Source organism: Brassica oleracea, unplaced genomic scaffold (genome assembly GCF_000695525.1).
Source record: "Brassica oleracea var. oleracea cultivar TO1000 unplaced genomic scaffold, BOL UnpScaffold00831, whole genome shotgun sequence".
In the NCBI taxonomy this organism is placed as follows: domain Eukaryota; kingdom Viridiplantae; phylum Streptophyta; class Magnoliopsida; order Brassicales; family Brassicaceae; genus Brassica; species Brassica oleracea.
Window position 1 is genome coordinate 12780 of NW_013617470.1, and position 22798 is coordinate 35577.

The 22798-nt window shown below is 29.6% G+C and overlaps 1 protein-coding gene and 1 pseudogene across 2 annotated transcripts; one reads left to right on the forward strand and one right to left on the reverse strand.

Annotated features, from left to right (window-relative positions):
- Positions 1-295: 295 nt before the first annotated feature.
- On the reverse strand, positions 296-3548 carry LOC106320149 (annotated as a pseudogene).
- Positions 3549-17019: 13471 nt separating this feature from the next.
- Positions 17020-20759, forward strand: LOC106320148. 2 transcript variants are annotated; one of them, XM_013758517.1, is made up of 13 exons: positions 17020-17308; positions 17726-17776; positions 18170-18444; positions 18547-18618; positions 18709-18767; positions 18854-18992; positions 19159-19255; positions 19353-19419; positions 19526-19624; positions 19738-19827; positions 20001-20155; positions 20233-20334; positions 20421-20759. In XM_013758517.1, exons 3-13 carry the CDS (start codon positions 18198-18200, stop codon positions 20506-20508), a joined length of 1215 nt encoding a protein of 404 aa, XP_013613971.1. In that variant the 5' UTR covers positions 17020-17308; positions 17726-17776; positions 18170-18197; the 3' UTR covers positions 20509-20759. The 2 variants fall into 2 exon arrangements, with proteins under 2 accessions (XP_013613971.1, XP_013613970.1); XM_013758516.1 differs by having other exon boundaries at positions 17023-17308; positions 18544-18618.
- The last annotated feature ends 2039 nt before the right edge of the window (positions 20760-22798 follow it).

Here is a 22798-nt window from a genome sequence, read left to right on the forward strand (position 1 = left end):
TAAACTTACTCCAAGCTTCTCTTTGGACCTTATACTCTCAGTCAGACTACTTGATACTTCTTTGGTGTTATGTGTTTTGTATGCTTACATATTCGGTTTGCTTCAATCTCTGGTGAGACCACAACATGTTAGATTGTCCTTTTTACTGCTGCTGGTGTAAGCTGGTGATTTATTCTCTTTCCCCTTAACTACAAACCGGAAGAGTGGATCATAAATTCACAATGATAACATCACGTTGTGAATTACAAACTGAGCACCATGTATTCTATGATTATAAAGCTCTCTACTTCTCGCTTCAATGCACCTTTTCAAAAGAAAGAGAGTTATGTTCAGTCTTCAAACTCTTTTTTTTTGCTAATGGCGGCCCCAAATGTATGATAGATCCATTGACATGTAAGAGTGTAGCAACAAAAGGTTTGAACTCGTCAAAAATAGCAGAAACCAAAAAGGAAAACACACACGCTTTGTCCATGTAGCTAAAGAGTGTACAATGAATAAAAAAGCGATTTGACCAGTGTGTGTGGTTTTTTACCTTCAAGAGTTTCTGAACAAATCCAACAGCATCACTTGGTCCAAAAACCTGATAATATGAGCAACCTTTAAATACAAAAAACGAAGGGAGAAGTGCACAACAAGAAACAATGAGCTTACTTCCCACAACCCATCGCAACCAAGAATCATGAAGTTTTCTCTCTCAGATAACTCACAGGCATGAATGTCCGGAGTTGCAATGACACCAAACTGGAATCAATCACTTTTGTTAGAAGTTTCAAGTGAAGACTAATGTCTGGACTAGCAATGATGTGAAGATAGCTAAGGGTGCAAGAACATGTCGAAAACAGTTATGGGCTCAACACAAAGTGGGAAGCCAAATGATCACTTACCTTCTTAAACTGACGATCACCAAACGCCCTAGAAACCTCAAGACGCCCTTGTAAACGTCCATTTGAGCTTACATCACCACCTGACTGTGAAACTCTGACCAAGTTACTAACGGAGCATGTGGTACTCGAATTACTGAGATATCACTTGTCGTGCTCATCATAGAGAAAAACCTTTTGAATGCGAGAACGCTCCTGTGGATAAATTGCTTTATGCTATCTCGTCAAAACGATTGCTTTGAGTGGAGTACATGCTTCTGTATGATTCCCCGATTCCTCGGTAGGAGAGGATCGAGCCAAAACAGCCTTAGCATCACCAATGTTGGCAATAAAAACCTAAAAAAAATAGTGAAGTCCATGTATAAATAGTCAATATATATTGCATTCCAAAGGAGGAACAATCCCATCACTGTCATCCCATTGTAATACAACTTCAAATTTTATTATTACAACAAAAACACCAAACAATGTTTAATAGAACCAAAATTACAAAAACAACACATTGACGAACCAATTATTGGAGTACAGACTTACAAGACGTTTAAAGAAACAACGTTGAGAGAGATGGTCTTAACGAACAGTGATGATCCCACCATGATGGTTTCGACCGATCTTTTCCATGAACCATATGTATTTGTGTGAAGTGAAGAATATATGTCCGATCACCAATCCACAGAACACACCAGGTCCGAAGGCTATCGCTGCAGCTATCCAGCTCAACACTTCTTCTGACTCTTCAGATGAAAAATCCTCGGATTGTTGCGAATCTCCTGATGTAGGATGAGGAACATGGATAAGTTCACAGATTTCCTCGAGACCATAGAGTCCAAGGTTGTCCTCGAACGAAGAACAATATGTTGCCTTTGAAACTGAGTGCTTCGTGGAACTGGCCCTTGGAGAAGGTTGTGGGAGAAGTCCAAGTATGACACGACACGAATGAGAGTTTGGCAAGATCACGAGGGATATAACCAGAAAGCTTATTGTGAGAAAGATCTAGTGCCTCTAAATTTGTTATATTTGCCAAGGATGATGGGATACTGCCTGTAAATGCATTTCTTGAAAAGTTGACAAGAATTAATTCCTTCAACAGGCCAACTGATTTAGGGATCCGTCCACTAAATTTGTTTCCAGAAAAATCGATGGCTTTAAACGCAAAATAGATCTGTGGAAACTCTGTGTTTACACCTTTATACATCATATCCATCGAATCCTTATAACTATTTATTTCCCCCATGTAGGGCGATTATGTAATCTCTCGAAGACTTGGAAATCCAAAATGTGAAGAGATTGGACCATAAAATGCATTTGATCCGAGAAACAAGACGCATAACTTTCCCAAAGATTCCAACCAAGATGGAAAGGTGTACTTGAACTTGTTTCCTTTCAGATTCAGATATTCCATAGACTTGCAGTTGATCAAAGATTTTGGAAGCTTCCTTGTTACGGCTAACATCTAATAAACGTACGTAACCAGGTGGCATTGGTAAAGATATCTGGAAGGAATCCGCTCAAGTTGAACATGACGGAATGGAACCAGAGAGATGGTTGTTTGACAGATCTAAGAAGCTCATTAGTCCTTGGAGTGCATTTGAACCAAGATCTACGTAAGAAACTAGTCGTTGAAATGAATTTGAACTAATATCAAAGTGACTTCCATTGACGACAACTTCCTCGAGAATTATGAGAAAGCTTCAAAGTAGATATCCACCACAAGAAACTCGGTACTTGACCTTCCAACTTATTATAGGATAGATCTAGATCATCGAGGGAGACTAATTTGGACATAGATCCAGGGATTGCCCCAATGAAACGGTTATGGCTAAGATCTAAACCACGGAGTTTGAGAAATCTAGATAGAGATTCTGGGATTGGTCCATGGAAGTTGTTAGAAGCGAGGTCTAGCCAGTCTAACTCAGACGACGAGGATGTATTCCCAAACTAACAGAGATGTACGGATATTCCCGACACTCGCTGTATGTAAATTCCTCCAAGTCCACTAATGTTAGATGGAAGCTTGGATTTGAAGTGATTTTTGGAAATGTCTAGTTCCGACAAGCTGGTTAAATTTGATAGTATACGAGGTAAATCTCCAGATTTCTAGGAATGTGACCCCAGTCAAGTTGTTTGAGTCAAAGCCCACACTTGTTAGCTGGTCTAGATTGCCAATTGAAGGCGGAACTCCACCTATCAAATGATTCTCAGCAAGAATAAGAGTCGTGAGATGGGACAGGTTTCCTAGTGAAGATGGAATTTCACCTACCAAGTTATTACCAGTAAGGTCAAGCTGCATGAGATGAGAAAGGTTTCCTAGAGAAGAAGAAATCTCTCCTCTGAGCTTGCAACTGGAAAGGCCTAGGTATTGAAGATGTTGGAGTTTCGAAAGACTAGTGTTTGCTTTCAAAGAGCCATTGAGAAAGGTGTTCTCAATGACGAGTGATATCACCTCACCGGAATTAGCATTGCATGTGACACCTTCCCAGGAACAGTGATCAGTGCTCGTGTTCCACGAACTTAAAAAGGGGTATGAAAAGAAGCAGTTGGGTCTGGTGCACTGAAAGGGAACTCATTTTTGAACTCCAAAAGAGCATCCCTTTGGAGCTTAAGAGAAGCAAGAGTGTTGAATATAAGGAAAAGAAAGAAGAAGAAAAAAGATTGGATCGGAATCATCACCCTTTGTTTTTTTTTTTCTTGAGTTTTGTGTGGTAAGTAATGAGTTGTGTAATGCTTATGGGGATCCTTTAAAGAGCTTTGGCTTCGCAAGTCTTGCGTCAACTCTCGTCGGATTTTTCAGTTGATTTTTCTAGTCTTCTGTGAATTTTCCCCACACTCTCCCCAACTTGGCTCAGAAGTTTAAACCATTAATATTGACTCATTCCTACCTCTCCCTTGCGGCACGCCATTATTTTAAACCACTTGAATAATTGTGATTTTGTTTTGCAGATTGAACCTCATGTCTCTAGGCAACACCTACGTAAAGTAATCACAACCTGACCCTCTCTCTTTCATACTCATCCTGTCATAAGAAAACACGAACATTAATTTGAAACTCACGAATCCTACAAGCGTTATCTGGAGATTTGAGAAGATATGGATTGACTCAATCTCAGATACTCAATCTGCATTTTCTATCAGTAAGAGTATGTTATACAGAGTGTATGGTTTTATCAGTAAGAGTATCTTATAGAAAGTCATACCATTAACTCTTTCTTTCTATCAGTACGACGATGTGATACCGAGGGTATAGCTTTCTTTTAGTCCATTATTCACATAATCAGTTCTATACCAAACCCTAGAAGTTGCTGCGTAGATCCATGCAAATACACTCAATAAAGTTAAGAGGACAAAGTTGTAAACTATTATGAGAAACATACCTCGTACTACATACTATCAACATCAATCCTCAAGCCTCTTGTCCTTCCCATTACAAAACTATACCAGGAGCATCGTCATCTGCAGCGAACAGCATTATTGCTGGTTTAGTTCTTCAGTGTATATCTGCAACTCATACACTTATACAATTCGATCGAACGTTTTTGTAATGAAGAAATTTAGGACTATATTTATGCAAACTCATAATTTTCTACGGTCTCAGATTAAAACAAAGTTCAATTACATCACCGTGTTGAGATTGTAAACATTCTTCTTTCATAAATAATTTCATACCTTATCATAGCATGCATCATTATACATATGAACTCCAAATCAAAAGATAAAACATGAATGACCCTTTTAAGTTACCAATCTTTTTTTTTGTGGTCAGATTAAGTTACCAATCTTGGCTCATAAAAGTGTCCAAACTCTGCTTTCATCTTTTGAAACTACTTGTCATCATCTAGGCCTGGGCATAAAATCCGGAACCCGAAACCCGAACCCAACCCGAACCGAAAAACCCGATCCGTTATCCGACCCGAAATGTAAAAATACCCGAACGGATCTTGTAGGGTGGTACAAAAAATATCCGAACCCGAAGTGTTATTAACCGAGCCCGAACAAGTAACCCGAAAAATCTGAAATTAATTGTCAATATAAATATTTTGAAATATATATAAGTATTTCAATTATTAAATTCAATATCTGTGGTAATATGATATATAATAATAAATATTAAAATTTTAATAAATGGTTTAAGTACCAATTAGTAATAAATAAGTATTTTATAATTTGCTCATTGAAATAAAAAGTCTACTCTCTATAAAGCAATACATATTGTTTACAAATGATGTTTGATTTCATGCTTGATTTAACATTTTATTGTTATTTTATCAATTTTATGTGTGATAGATTAATTTTTATTTAATTTAGATTTTTTTTATGTTTTGGTTTAAAAATTTTGTTCTTTACTTCGGTTATATCCGAACCGAACCGATATAACCTGAATCCGTATGATATATGATTACTTTATGGGTTTTAGGACGCAATACAATTTTGAACCGAATCCGAAGTGTTATTATCCGAACCCGATCCATACTAATTAAATTTTAGTATGGGACCTAGGAGCATAAATTCAAAAACCCGAAAAACCCGATCTGAACGCCGACCGGTACCCAAACGCCCATGTCTATCATCATCCATGAACACATCATCACACTTTTGCAAAACTTAATTAAAGAAGCCCATTACTATGGATTAACTATGTTAATATGGTAAGAAGCCCGCGGGCTTACAAATCCTGGCCTGATTTTTAAACAAGGGCCATGCTTAAAAGTGGCCTTATCCGCGATGTTTTTCCTCTAAATATGGTTTGAGCGTTGTTATTAACTAATGACTAGATTTTATACTCGCGCTCTATATTTGATAATTTATTTTAGTTTTATAATAAATTTTAAACTAATTATTTAATTGATTTATATAATTTTTATCTGAAATATGATTTTTCGATTTTATTATTTATTTTTATTAATAACTATACCCTCTTATTAGCTATTTAGTTATTTGTATTTATAAATATAACAATTTTGTTTATAAAGATATTCAAAATTTTTGAAAAAATATAATATGTATTTTAAAATATTATATTAATTCCCTAATGCATGTAAATTGTTAATACATTATAATACTTTATCATACACTTTACATATATTTTATTTGAATAACATAAACGATTGAACTATTTTCATAATATCTAATTTTGCTTTGTAGTCAGAAAAACTTTACAATTAATTTGTGATTGTTATCTATATGTGATAGTATAATATTTAGATTTAAAATTTAATCACATTAAATATTTTGATAAATTTTAGATAATATTAAAAAAATTTGTAAGATAATATAAAAAGTAAACTAAATATAATAAATTTTAACTAATGTTACGTAATATTGTATTTAATGAATTAACAATATTGAGAATCTAAAGTATTTGATTTATCTACTACTTGATCTAATTAATTATTTGTATTGTAGTTAAGCTTGTATGATCGTATAATGTATTGCAATATATTATAATTTATTTATTTTTGGTATAATATTTTATATTTGTTTGTTTTGGATTTTATATTGAAGATTTTTAAGATCCTTTGAAAACTATTACATAATTTTGATAAAAAAATTTTCTAGTTGGTAAATGCTGACGATAAAATAGCAAAAAATTTAGATAGCATATTCATTGTAATCTTGAGATTTTCTTTACTAAATGTTCAAGATTTGTATGTTTTTAGTTGTTGATTATAATATTTAGACAGTATATTTATACTGATAAATTCTTATTGATTGTTTCTTCTATCATTTTTTATGTTATTTTTCATGCTAATTTATTGTTGATCTTCGCTATATTTTTTTTTTAAATCTTAATTTACTGATTTGATATACTTTTTTAGGCTCTTTATATTTCATCTATCTTATAAACATTGTTATCTAAATATTTTCTTCGACATAACTGAACAGAGAGCATTTTGTTAGAATTATTTTACTTAGATTTTTATATGTTATATGAGGTGAATCACACTAATGATTATAAGAATTCATCATGTAGATTGTTTTAAGAACAATAATTTTTAAAAATCTTGTAAATCACACCATGTTAGATTTATTTCATTATAGCTTATTTGCTTAGTTTCTATGTAGATTTCGACTGTAACTGGCTAAAATAATATTTGTCAAAATATAAGATAATAGTGTTGATTAATATTAAAAAAATTAATGGATAAATAAATTTGTTAATTTATTTTGATTGAATAATAATAATATGAAAATCATAAATAAATTGTGGTTTAGGGCTCTCACTTTGTTATCTTACTTAACATATTTTAGAGATAGCGAGTGTAAATTTTTAATCTTGTTTTTATATCGGAATTATTCGCTAGTATATCCGGTTTTTATCGTGTGATACATTTTTTGGTTTATTGGATTCTTTCTTCGGCTTGTAAGATTTACTTTCCATCGCAGATGTTTTTTCGGTTTTTTTCAGTGTTATTTTCATTCACTCTAAACCCTGTATTTCTCAATGTGTTCTTTGTTCATGAGGATTATGCGATTCTTTGATTTGGATATTATTAATGAAAATACGTTTGATATTGATTTCTAATTTATTTTGAAATACACTTTTTGAAATTTTATTTTGAAGAGTATATTTTATTTTGTGTTCTTGCAAGTTAAAAATCATGTATTATTGATATTTTGCTTTATTTTAGTTACTTTTTGTTAAATTTTCAAATAATTAGTATATATATGAGTCATTTCCATTTAATGATTTGTTTATTTATTAGTTTGCCTTATTTGATGTTGAATTCTACTTTGTATTGAAATAATCAGTTTTAGAAATTTTAACATTTTAAAAATAGTAAAGTATATTTATGATTTTTTAAAAAATTTTGATTGGTTGTTTATAGTCATATGTGTGTACTTTTAATAAATTATAGCCTCAAATTTTGTATAGAAAATAAAATGATGATTGAGCATATTTTGGTGTTTTTAAATAATATGTAAATATTCTCAGTGACTTATAACCTTAACTTATATATTGTATATGTTATTTAGAAATATTTTCAATAGAATATAGCTTAAATTTTGAAAATCATGAGTTAAATTTATTTACTTATAATTTTTTAAATGCCATGTATTTTTTAAAAAGTAATTATCATTTTTTATTTTATTTTAATGTTAAATTTTGAATATATATATATACATATTAAGTGAATTTATTTATAATGTTTTACTTTTGTTAACTTACTATGTTTGATATTGATTTCAATTTTATTTTTAAATGAATTGGTTTTGGAAATATTAATATTTTTGAAAATAAAAATAAAAATAATAATTTTTCATATTATAATTAGTTGTTTTAAGTCATGTGTGGACACCTTCAGTACTTATAGCCTCAACGTTTTTTAATAACATCACCTAAGCTTTTATATAATAAGATTTATGTAAAATTTAGAAAACTTAGTGTATATATATCCGTCACTTCCTTTTTAATTATTTATTTAGTTGATTGTCTTTTTGATAATGAATTCTATTTTGTGTTCAAAAAATCAATTTTGGAAATTTAAACATTTTAAGAAATAGTAAACTAAACTATAATTTTCATATTTTGATTGGTTTCTTATAATCCTATGTGTATATTTTCAATGAATTTTTAGCTTAGTTCCTATATAGCAAATAAAATGATGATTTAGCATAATTTTGTTGTTTTAAAAATATTATTTGAACATTCTCAGTTATTTACACCTTCAACTTATACATAGTATATGTTATTTGTGAATATTTTCACTAGCATATTGCCTAAAAATTGAAAATCATGAGTTAAATTTATTTACTTATAATCTTTTGAAAGTCTTGCATTTTTTAAATATTAAGATTGGCCGTTTAAAATCTCATGTAGTCACCGTCAATGGTAACAGGTTGAATAACCTTAAATAAGAAAAATTGTGGTCACGATGTTTGCTATTTATCATTTTAAGATTATGACAATTTACATATATTTGCTATACAAATTTGGATGTTTACTATTTTGATATTACTGCACTATTATATTTTTTTCAAAAAGAAAATTTTCAATATTTTGAAATAAATCATTTTGTAAATATTAAATAATTACATAGTTATTTATGTAGAATTTTGAAAACATTTATAAACTTTTTACTTTTATTTGTTTACATTATTTGATGCTCATTACCTTTTATTTTAATAATATAATTTTTTTCTTAGAATATTGACATTTTTGAAAATAATAAATTAAAATAATGATTTGTCATGTTTTGATTAATATAATGATTAATAATAAATTAAATTAAAATTGACATTTTTTAAAATAATAAATTAAATAATGTTTTAAATATTTTTTCTTTGAATATTGACATTTTTGAAAATAATAAATTAAACTTAATTATTTATGTTAAATTTCGAAAATTTATTATAGATATTAAGTTAATACATTTATAAAGTTTTTAATTTTGTTAGTTTACATTATTTAATATTGATTTCTGTTTATTTATAAATAATTTTTTTAGAATATTAAAATTTTTGAAAATAAAAAATTAGAATGATGATGTGTCATACTTTGATTAGTGGTTTTAAATCATATATTAAGTTAATATATGTATAATGTTTTAACTTTTGCTAGTTTGTCTTATTCAATATTGATTTTTTTATTATGAAATAAATTTTTTTTTGGAAATATTGACATATTTAAAAATAACAAATTAAAAGGCTTATTTGTCATAACAGGATTGATTGTTTAAAATCCTACGTGGACGTCTTTAATGGCTTATAACATCAACTTTTATATAGTATAGACTAGATTTTATACTCGCGCTACGCGCGAGTCTGTATTAATAATTTAGTTTAATTTCATAATAACTTTTAAACTAATTATCCAATTGATTTATATAATTTTCTTATCTGAAATATGATTTAATGGTTTTTTTATTTATTTTTATATATAACTATATCCTCTTATTGGATATTTAGTTATTCATATTTGTAAATGTAATAATTATTTTTATAAACATATTCGTAATTTTAAAAAAATATTAATTTGATGCATGTAAACTGTTAATATATTATAATATTTTATCATACAGTTTACATATATTTTATTTGAATAACATAAACGATTGAATTATTTGTGTGATTGTTATATACCGTATATGTGATAATTTTATTGTTTTATATATATATGAGATAGTATAATATTTAGATTCAAAATTTAATCACAATAAATATTTTGATGGACTTTAATTAATATTAAATAGCCTTTGAAAGATATTATAAAAAAATAAAGTAAATATAATGAATTTAACTAATGTTAGGTAACATTTTGTTTATTGAATTGATAATATTGAGAATATAAAGTATTAGATTTATCTAGTACTTAATCTAATTAATTATGTTTATAGTAGTTAAGCATGTATGATCGTATAATGTATTACAATATATTACAACTATTTTTTATATGAAAATAATATTTGTTTGTTTTGAAGTTACATGAAGATTTGTAAGGTCCTTTGAAAACTATTGCATAATTTTGATAATTGTTTTTTTAGTTGTTAAATGCTGACAATAAGATAGCAAACGTTTTATATAGCGTATTCATTGTAATTTTGAGATTTTTTTCTAAATATTCGAAATTTGTAAATTTGTATGTTTTTAGTTTGTTAATTATAATACTTAGTAGTATATTTATATTGATAAATTCATATTGATTGTTCCACTTATCATTCTTTTATTTTATCTTCCATGTTAATTTATTGTTGGTCTTCGTTATAAATTTTATTTAAAATCTTAACTAACTTATTTGACTGAAATCAGCACTAGAATCAGCACTTTGGGCTAAAGCACATGTACTCACTGACCAAAGGAGGGAACAGCAAGTTCTGACTACACCTTCATTAGGAATTTCAGGACGATGGTGTTTTACAGATTGTTCGTGGAAAGAGAAGGAACTATTTTTGGGACAAGGATGGTATAGTACCTTACCCGGCTTTGATGGTTTATTAGGAGCAAGGAACGTAAGGGCATGTCTATCACCTCTTCACTCGGAGGTGGATGCGTTGATTTGGGCAATGGAATGTATGAAGAACTTACGACAGTTTCAGGTTACGTTTGCAACGGATTGTTCTTAATTGGTGAAGATGGTTTCAGAACCAGAATAATGGCCAGCATTTGAAAGTTATCTGGAAGATATCAAGTTTTTACGTATAAGCTTCTTCAACTCAGAGATCGTCTATGTACCCCGAACGGAGAACTTACGGACGGATAGCTTGGCACATAATGCCAGGAAACAACCGTCTTTCGTCGTTCACATGGATGCGGAGTTACCGTTTTGGTTTGCAGAGTCAATATGAGTCTTTGAGTGTCTTCTTGTTAAAAAAAAAAAAAAACTTATTTGACAAGTTTTCTTAGGCTCTTTATTTTTCAACATAGAGCATCCTAAATTTTATATGTTATATGAGGCAAATTAGACTAATGATTATATGAATTCATTATGTCGTTTGCGTTAAGAACAATAACTTTTAAAAATCTTGTAAATCACACCATGTTAGATTTATTTCAATATAGCTTATTTGGTCAGTTTCAATGAATATTTTGATTGTGACTAACTAAAATAATATTTGTCAAAATAAGATAACATTGTTGATTAATATTAAACAAATTATAGATAAATAAATTTGTTAATTTCTTTTATTGACTAAACCACTTTCTGAGAGAGCGAGTGTAAATTTCCAGTATTGTTTTTATACTGAAATTATTCTCTAGTATATCTGGTATTTTCTGGTGAAATACATTTTCTGTCTATCAAATTTTGTCTTCGGCTTGTATGGTTTACTTTCCATCGCGGATGTTTTTCATTTTCGTTCACTGTTATTCTTCATTCACTTCAAATTCTATATTTCTTGATGTATTCCTTGTTCATGAGGATTATACGATTCTTTGATTTGGATATTACTAAAGAAAAATAGTTTTGATATAGATTTCTAATTTATTTTTAAAATACAATTTTTGAAATTTTATTTTGAAGAGTATATCTTATTTTTTGTTCTTGCAAGTTAAAATTGGGTATTCTTTATATTTTATTTTATTTTAGTTAATTTGTTCTGGTAAATTTCTAAATATTTAGTATATATATGAGCCAGTTCCATTTTAATGATTTATTTATTAGTTTGCCTTATTTGATGTTGAATTATATTTTGTATTGAAATAATCAATTTTGGAAATTTGAACATATTAAAATAGTAAACTATAATTATTATTTTTCATATGTGTATACTCTCAATGACTTATAGCCTCAATTTTTATGTAGTAAATAAAATGATGATTTGACACATTTTGGTGTTTTAAAATAATATATGAATATTATCAATGATTTATAGCCACAACTTATATATAGTATATGTTATTTGTGAATTATTTTCAATAGCATATAGCTTAAACTCTGAAAATCATGAGTTAATTTTATTTACTCATAATTTTTTAAAAGCTTTGTATTTTAAAAATTAATTGTTATTTTGTACTTTGATTTGATGTTAAATTCCGAAAATATCATATATATTAAGTGAATTTATTTATAATGTTTTACTTTGGTCAATTTACTTTGTTTGATATTAGTTTCTATTTTATTTTTAAATGAATATTGTTTTGGAAATGTTGACATTTTTGAAAATAATTATTTGTCATAATATAAGTTTTTGTTTTAAATCTCGTGTGGACATCTTCACTGACTTGTAGCCTCATTTTTTTATTACATAGCCTAAACTTTTATATAATATAGATTTATGTTAAATTTTCAAATATTTTAGTATATATATATGAGTCAATTCCATTTTAATTATTTATTTAGTAGTTTACCTTTTTGATATTGAATTCCATTTTGTATTCAAATAATAAATTTTGGAAATTTTAAAATTTTAAAAATAGTAAACTAAAATTATGATTTTTATATTTTGATTGGTTGTATATAACCATCTGTGTATATTCTCAATAGCTTTTAACCTCAGTTTTTATATAGTAAATAAAATGATAAGTTAGCATAGTGTTGGTGTTTTAGAAATATGATGTGAACATTCTCAATATTTTATACCTTCAACTTATACATAGCATATGTTATTTGTGAATATGTTCATTAGCATATAGCCTAAAATAAATTTTGTTTACTTATAATTTTTTGAAAGTCTTGCATATTTTAAATTAATTATTATTTTGTATTTATATGTTTATGCTAAATTTCAAAAAATATTTTATATATTAAGTTAACTTATTTATAATGTTTTATTTTTGTTAACTTAACTAATTTGATATTGGTTTTTGTTTTATTTTGAAATAAACAATTTTGGAAAATATAAACATTTTTAAAATAATAAATGAAATAACGATGTATCATATTTTGATTGGCCGTTTAACATCCAACGTGAACGTTCTCAATGGCTTATAGCCTAAATTTTTAAATAGTCTCAATTTTTGTATAGTATAGATAGCAAAAATTAAGATGATGATTTTTCATAATTGATTGGTGGTTTTAATCATATATGGACGTTCCTAGTGGCTTATAACCTCAACTTTTATATAGTATATAAACTAAATTTTTAAAATTCTGTCATAATACATTTTTAAATCAATTATTATTTTGGTAATTTTTAAGGTTACTTTTCGAAATTATGCTATATATTAAGCTAACTTATCTGTGATGTTTTTACTTTTGTAAGTTTTCCATATTTGATACTGGTTTATTTTTTATTTGGAAATAAATAATTTTTTGGAAATTTTGACATTTTAAAAACTAATAAAATAAAATAATGATTTGTCATAATACGAGTGGTTGCTTTAAATCATAATTTATAGCTTCAAATTTTATATACTTTTTGATTAATAACTATTTGCTGAGTGAACTGAATAAGGAACTTGTGAGAAATCACCTTGTAACTTGTTTTGTTGTTGATGACCAAGAAGTTCTTAATCTTATAAACTACACCAGCCTTTAAATCATCTTCATAGCACGCTATACGATTAGCTGGTATGACGGTGTGGGATTGTTGTTCTCTGTAAAAAATTGTGTCAAACAAACAATGTCGTGCTTATTAAATTTTAAATTGAAATTGTCTAGATAAAAAAAATTATACCTTTTGATCAATAAGAAATAACTCGAGACCCATAAGTAAACCACCCTTGTTGATGTTACGTGATTCCCAAAAGTCAACCACTCAATCAAGAACTTCATTCTTATTCAAACATTTTCTAAAATAATCGAAAACTAAAGAAATAGCAGAAACAACCATTGTGTAAATATCTATTTTCTCTTTTCAATATCTCTCTATTTCTCAAAGTAAATCTTGAAAACTTTTAGAACTTTAGACAATTATTTATAGTCATCCACTACTTTATAAGTTGGAAAGTTTCTTATTGTATGTATTTAGTGAATTTCCCTTTTAGATGTTTTAGTTTTTGTTATTCATCTCCTTTAACATCAGTTTTCCATTTTTTTCGTTAGTCTATTTTATGTTAATATACATAATTTGGAAATCATGACATTTAAAAACTAACTATTTTTTTATTAGCCTACTTTATTAGATAATATACATTTTTTATTAAAATGTAATATAATATTTAAGGATATGTTTTAACTTTTAAAATTTTGTTTTTTAAATCTAATAATTATATATCAACATTGAGTATTGAAAATTTGGAAATCATGACATTTTAAAACTAATAATTTTTTATTAGCCTACTTTATTAGATAATATACATCTTTTATTAATAGGTAATATAGTATTTAAGGCTATGTTTTGACTTTTAAAATTTTTATTTTTAAATCTAATAATTATATATCGACATTAAGTATTAGAACTTATATTTTCTGTTAATATACATTAATTTGGAAATCATGACATTTTAAAAACTAATAATATACATTTTTTGGAAATATTAACATTTAATTTGATTTGTCATATTTTTATTGGTGGTTTTAAATCCTATATGGACGCGTCCTATGGATTATAGCCTTTTTACTTTTTATTTTCCATTTTATTATAACAATTAACATTTTAAAGCAAGTTGTAAAATGTTAATATTTATTTTTTTAGTTTGAATTATATATGGATTATTAATTTCGTTTTCAATACAACTTTGGAAATATTGACATTTTAAAAACTAATAAACTAAAATATCGATTTGTCATCATACTATTAGTCGTTTTAAATCTTACGTGGACGTCTTCGATGGCTTATAGCCTCAACTTTTATATAATATAGATTAAACATGTAATGATAGTAAGTCAATAATAAACACTAATATAGTCCTCTAATGATGTTTTGTTGCTTATACAGATCAGAGAAATATAAGACTGTTTAGTTTACAAAAAAAAAAGAAATATAAGACTGTTCTATAAAAGGCAAGAGCCGTAGATGAAAACGAAAAGAAAAAAAAGCAGAAGATACGTTCAACATAACGGAATGATTGAGGACCAACCACCTTGCCAGCTTTATAAAGTATTCGGACCGTTGGGCGGTGAAAGACAGCCGCGATGTTCAGCAACCTCAGGCCTCGACACCTGCCCAGTGGTTCCCCACACAAATAATAATTTCACTGGTTACTATTTTTGTTGTGAGCCCTCGCAAAAAAAAAACATGTATAGTAACGTCTATATGCCCAATAAGGCAGCCACGTGGACAGTGACATAACTTGTAGTTTCCTTTATAGAACAGAAGCGAAGCCACCGGCGTATTAATTACGGAGACATAAACGAACAAGTGTGAATGGACGTGGAGTGGCTATGCACCTTATATAACGTTCAGGCCGGCGAGGATTTTGTCCGTCGTTAATTATTATCTATTTGTAACAACAACAACAACAAAAATCTAAATGATATGTTTTAATGATGATTGTCTTTTAGTTTTATACTTGTGGTTTACTATAAGTACTAGAGAGTGGGTATATTATTTGTTTTGTATATATTATTTAAAATTAAATTTATATATTTGTTTCTTTCCTTGTAATATATATGTATTTTTTTAATCATACTTGTGTTTTTATCGACAAACGTATTTGCGTAATTTAAAAAAATGATTAGTAAAGTATTTGTATAATTGCATTGAATTTATTATAGTGTTAAATTATACATTTGTGTCATAGCCTTTAACACGTTAATATGGTACTTTATTTTCAAACTGTTATTTTGTTAAAAAATAACAAAATATTGTTACAGTTTTGTTTAGTAAAAAATAGTAATTAAATAGATAGATTAAATAAATAAAATAAAAATTAAACATGATTTGATTTCGTATATAATTATAATTACATTATTATTACACATAATAATTTGTATACCAATTATAAATGAATTATGTAAATCAAAGTCCATGGCCCAATTTTAATAGGTTTTGTAAATTAAATGTTTATGGTTCAAATATATTGATGCAGTTAGGTGAGAATTGATGTGGTGGTTATTAGGTTAACTGATGCGGTGGTTATCGTATAAAATTTGTATTTTTTTTATGTACAGTTATCATATCAAAAGGTAGGTATCATGAAAAATATTTGTTGGATTCAACTAACATCAATAGGTCACACTTGTGTTTTAATAGAATAGATCATATTATTAGGTTCAAATAACAGCTGACATTTTAGATATTTCTGTGAGTGAAAAAATGAATGATTGTGCACATTCAGTAATGTGGAATGGATGCTAAGAAAACTAATGTTGGTTCATGTATACAATCGTATTCATTGTATTAACTTTTTCTTTTTTTTTGGACAACTTTCATTGTATTAACTAGTACCAAATATAATAGCAAACGTTATAATGGCGTTCATGATATGTATAAATGTATTTGAAAATAACGAATAAGACTAGGAATGTTTTATAGAAAACAAAATATAAAGCTGTGTCTTTGAGAGCAAATCTACAACGTTCTGAGATGATGAGGCCGATGGACGGCTAATGATGCCAACACGTCCGAAAATTTAAATAATTGAACATTAGTCATATCCACAAAGGCATTACACACCTGGAAGATAATATCATTTAAATTTTGGTTTATAAATAAATGGTGTAGCACTAATCATAAGTTTGCTACTTTGCTTTAAGATATGGCATAACTTCGTAGTTGCGTATGATTCATATATAAATAATTTTTTTTTTCACAGTACATATAAGCTAATACTGTGATGCTACGCTGGTTAACTTATTATGATAGACTAATGATTGTAAGATTTACATGTCATTAAGAAATATCAAAGTAACGTATAATAATTGTAGATTTTTTTTTGTCCTTTTTGGTAGTTAGCTAGAGCTATACAGTGACTAGTGAGGTACTAGAGAGGGCTTTATTTTCTTCTCGCGTTGAAATTCATCTCTTCCATTATTTTCTTCAGCTTCTTCCTTCCATGTGTACCAATCTTTTAAAGAACCATTCTCTTCGACTTCTGTCTACTAATCATCTGTGATAGTATCCTTCCTTTCAATTCAGCTACATAAAGGAGCTGTTTTTAATACATATTTGGTAAGAATCTATTTGTTTTTCCAGATTCACTGTAGATTTGACTTAGTTTTTCTTTATACCCGACACGATTTTGAACGATTCTATGGTGAAATTAGGGTTTAGCGCTTTCTAGAGCTGGTGGGGTTTCCTCTTTTCACAAATTGGAAGTTTTATAATCTTCGGGGCTCCGATGAAACATCACTTTCTATGATTCATTTCTTTATAGCATAAGTCTTGGTGACCCTTTACTCAAAGTCTTCTCTTTTCAAGTCAAGTTGCTTAGCAGCCTTGACAAGTCCTCGCTTTTTTCTAATGGGTCTTTTCGTTTCTTATCTGATTCCGAGATTTTGATTTTGCTTTCAACATCCCTCTTAGTGGAGGGAGCTCTTTAAAGTTTCATGCTTTCTCCGTGCCTCACATGCTTCTCCTTTATTGCAGAAAACCAGTTGCATTGGGTAGCTTATAGCCAATCATCTGATTAAGGTGAAGGTGAGAAATCTATCCTCTTTTACTTGTTTTTTTGGTAAATATTCTTACAACTTCATTTGCTTGTTTGTTTCTGGTTGGACTTTCCTCGGTCGTAAAGTAGATTATTGTTTTTAAAAAAAATCGTGTAGAGTTCTAGTCACGTTGTCACGTTGAATGAGCAAGTAATGGCAGATAGCTCGTGAGCTGTGTGTTAACTTTATCCTTATGAATCTAGTGGAGGAGGAAGGAGTTGAGCTGTTTTTTTTTTGGTTGGCCATTATTATCATCAAGTTTTCTCCTTTGAATCATTCTTCTCTCTTCTTCTAGCTTTGATCATTTCTTCGTCACTGTGTGTTCTTTTATCAAAAATTGGGACTTATAGTGTTAGATTTTTTTTTTTTTTCCTGTTTGTAGCTTTTCTATAAAGCTCTGTTAGAAAAAAATGGGATGCTTTGCATCAACGCCGAAAGACACTGGTGGGAACAGAAGAAAGCCAACAAGCATCGGTGAGGTTTCAGTATATGTACCCGGTTTAAGGATACCGAGACCTGTTGAGTTTTCACAAGCAGTTGGTGATCAATTGCCAAAGACTCTAGTGGAACGCTTGACAGCTTTAAGAACGCGTATAGTAGTGATGGCTAATCAAGAAGGTCCTACAATAACAAGAACTAGGAGAAAGACACAACATGGTATTTATATATATATCTGAGAAGATCTTTTGTATGTTTTCTATCTTTGTTTTGCTTTCTACTGTTTACGTCTCTAAGGGGGAAATTGTTTCTTGGCAGGAGGTTCCACGCTCTCAGATCTCCATCAAGCTTTGGTAGACTATCTTCCTGTTCTATTGGAACTAACTAAAGACGGTAATATCATGTTATGTGTTTATAAGATTGAAAGATCTGTTTGGTTTTAGAGATTTATTCTGACTTTACAGTGTTTGTGATGTTCTTCAGGTAGCCATCTACAGTTTAAAGTACATTTTATTTGGGTAAACCAGGAGGATGAAGAAGAGGTTAGTAATAATTATAATCAGAGCAGTTTTCATCAAAGGTTCATCATATTGTACCGTCAACTCTTTGCATATGTACTCGTGATCAGGAAACAGCAATGTCAAACATTTGGTATGAAGTTTTGTCTGTTTTGCATCTAATGGCAATGCTACAAATGTCACAAGCCAATTTGCTGCTTCTTCCTAGAGGGTTTAGTGATGGCCACAACCATCCGAAAGTATCAGAAGGTTAGGCTTCTTCGCTTGCCCGGGGAGAATTCTCATTCTTAATGTTATGTTTAATCTCTAAGTGTTATTCTATTTGATGGTTTTGAAAGAAAAAAATTTGTTAACTAAATGTTGCTGCTAAGGTCCCTGACACTGAACAGTCTCGTTGTTGTTTCGTTGAGTATAGAAAACAGACGAGCTTCGATCGATGTCTTCTTAAAGGCAGCTGGATATCTTGAATGTGCTGTTAAGAATGTTCTCCCTCAGTTTTCTGCTGAGCAAAGGTTTATAGACGGAAAATTTCTAATGTCAATTTACTCTAATTGTTGGTAGTTCTGAATTGAACTTAGTGGCACAATCTTTGTATTTGTATTTCTGCAGGAGAAGTTTACCGGTGGACCTAGCTGAGGGAGTTCTACGAGCTCTTTGCTTGCAAGCACTAGGCCAGGTAGGACCTCTCTTTTTAACGGATATTGTTAAGTTTCTTACATTTGGTTACTTTCCTTTTTATGTGATCTAATAACATATTTCAAGTTACTGATTTTTTCTTTTAGGGTGTTGATATCCAACTCGGCATGGCAATTGATAGTTCTAAGGCCACTCTTGCAGTCAAACGTAGACTTGCATGTGAAATGGTTAAATATTGGCAGCAGGTAGATTCCTTACTCTTATCTGATTTTACTGTCTTAAGTTGGCTGCCACGTCTTGCAAGCATCTGAAATTTTCATTAACGCTTCACTTTCCTTGTCGGTGGCCACTAAAACAGGCACAAGACAATTTGATGAATCTTCCATTAGCAAATGGTTGGGGTGAGAAGCATAGACTCTTCGTTAAGTGGAAGTATGTTGAAGCTAAGGTATTGTTTTGTGGTCTTTCTCTTGCTCTCTTACTCCTTACATTATGTAAACCTGTCTGGTCCTTTTTCAGTTACTGTCCTGAGCCTTGGCTGCATTTTGTTCTGCCCCTGTAAAATCATCAAGCTCCATTTGTCTAATGTCATGTTTCATTTTCTGGAATACTTTGGATCAGGCTGCGGCTTACTACTATCACGGTTTGATTCTTGATGAAGGAAACACAGAGAAATCACATGGCATGGCAGTTGCTGCTTTACAAGCTGCAGATGAGTGTTTCAAAGAAAGTAAGAAAGCCTCTGAAGCATTCAACGCCTCTTCACCTACTTCAAGGTATATTCTTTCTCCTGAGCTCAATTGGTCACAGATGTAGAAGTCGTTTCGAAGATCCAGTATTTGTTTTACTGCAGGACACCACCGCTTTTCGGGACAATGAAGTATCTAACAGAGAAAATCCCGAAAGATACTTCGAGTAAAGTCAGGATAAACCGTGATCTATACTCTTATGAAAAGTGAGTTTTATTTGGCTTTGCTTCCTCTGCAATAAATTATAAAGCTGAGTTCTTCTTTTGATGAATTGATACTCTCTGATGAACAGAATAATGGAGACGGCACCAACACTTCCTGATTTCGCTTTGGCATTAAAGCCAGATGAGTATCAACTTCCTCTAGTTGAATCTACGTAATCTGAAGATGCTTAAAACGTTTCAAACAATAGCAATCGAAGATACAGATGTGAAGACCTTATAGAGCAAAAGAATGAGTGGTTTCCAATGGCTGCCTGCAAAAATGGATTTGGATCAGTTTACAATGAGAGAGAGATCTTTGTATGTTAATGTAAACCATATATTTCTGCAATAAATTATCATTCTTGTTATTTCCAGTAATCATAATAACACTTGAAGTGTGTCTAATAAAGACTATAAGTATAGGCAAATGGTGGGGTTGTGTTATGTTCTAGTATATAGGTTCTTGGTGGTTAAGGTTGCCGGAGATGTGGAAAGGTGTTAAGAGAATGGTTCGACTTGGAGTGAAGCATCAGATTGAGCAAAAGAAAGAAAGTTCTGGAATGAAAGCAGAATGATGCTCCAGATTTCTTTCAGACAACAACATGGTCGGACTCGGACAGATTCTTTTTACTGAACCGAAGGGAAGAAAAAGTCAAACAAGTCAAGAGGCTGTTAGAATTCTTAACTAACTTTTAACGTTTGATTAATTAAAAATATTACATAGACGATTATGCAGCCGAAAATTCTACCACCAATTCTACTACCATATGAGAATACACGTCTGACTGCGTTATTCCGAGTCGTCCTATAAAATCCATGTTCAATGACAAGTCTTGCACCATGCTGAAGACCTTTGGTAATTTTTTTTCTTCCATAATCCGCATAATTTACGTTTTCTGAGGTTCAAACCCCAAACTTCCTGATGTAGAAGCATTAATGAACCATTAGTAACCACTGGACTAAAAGACTTCCACACTAACTTTTATGTCAAAGACTAAAATTTCCGGTATGTAGAAATTAGAAACTGTTTAGAATACACACTTTTCCGTAAAACCAATACTCCCTCAGTTTTATATTAAATGTTGTTGTATAGAAAAATTTTCGTTGCAAAATAAATGTCATTTTAACATTTTAATGCAGAATTTATTAATTTTATTTTCTAGTTTATTTTTCTATTGGTTGAAATATCGTTAGGTGTATGGGTAATGATGTTTTTAGGACAATTTTTCTAAATAGACTATTTTCAAGTTTTTGTCACAAAAATAGATCGCAAGGAGGAAAATGACCAAAATATTTCATTTAATAGGTAAAAAGACCTTAATACCCTATATATATAAAAAATTAGAAAAATAACGTTTTTTATATAGTTTTAGGTTATATGTTTTCAAATTCGAATTTTTTATAATTTTTTTTTGAATCTTTTTCGAAATTTGTTTTTATTTTTTTTTTAATTTTCCTTTTGTAATTCGAAAATACTTTTTGAAACCATTTTTAAAATTTTTATTTTCAAACTTTTAATATTTATTTTTTATTTTATAAAATTTTAAACCTCAATCTCAAATCTCTTATCTTTAACTTTAATTGGACTAGTTAATCTTAGAAATATAAAGGATTTTTAATACAAAAACCCCTCATTTATGTTTCATTCGGGTATAAACCCCTCGATTATTAATTCAATGTATAAACCCCCAACTCACTTATCTTAATGTAACAACCCCTCTGTTAGTTTTACCGTTTAAACAAAACGCTGTGTTTTGATAATTTTTAAAACCACATGATTTCTTAATAAAAACAACACAACATTTATTTAAAACATCATGTAGTTTAACTTATGACTTACGCTTCCTCTAACCCTAACTATTTCTAAAATTAACGAGAGAAAGAGATGACGACTCTTACGTTTTCCAAATTCTAGGCTTTTTGAATTTCAATTGTGAGAATCATAAGAGGGTTAATAGGACAGAGGCTGAGAGAGTTGTTTTGTGTTTCGTGTGTCCTGTGTCAAAATAAAAAAAGGGACATTGAAGGAAGGTGAGATTAACTGAAGCAAGAGGGTTATTTTAATGTTTTTGTTTAGGATTATCTAAGCTGAAGGTCATTAGAAGTGTAGAACCATGTTTTTTTTTGACAACAAGAAGCTGAGAGAGTTTTTTTTTTTTTTGACTCATATTGACTCTATAAACCAAATCGGTAACTCCGCATCCATGTGAATGACGAAAGACGGTTGTTTCCTAGCACTACGTGCTAAGCTATCCGCCCGTTGTAGAACCATGTTTTGTTGTTTCACTTTGTTGTTTTATTTTATCTCGTCTTAACGCCACTATAACTTTTTTGGTGTTTCAAATTATCTCGTGTTAAGACTACTCTTCTTTTGCCTTTTTATAAGCTTCATGTTATGTTTAGATTTTCAAGTTTATGTGTATTCTAATCACTTCATGTCTTGAAAATATTGATCATAAATGATAAA

Coding starts and splice junctions, on each gene's coding strand:
- LOC106320148 (XM_013758516.1), top strand. CDS start 18,198: ATGGGATGCTTTGCATCAACGCCGAAAGACACTGGTGGGAACAGAAGA. Junction 18,768..18,853: donor ACCAGGAGGATGAAGAAGAG/GTTAGTAATAAT, acceptor ACTCGTGATCAG/GAAACAGCAATGTCAAACAT. Junction 19,625..19,737: donor TGGTTAAATATTGGCAGCAG/GTAGATTCCTTA, acceptor CCACTAAAACAG/GCACAAGACAATTTGATGAA.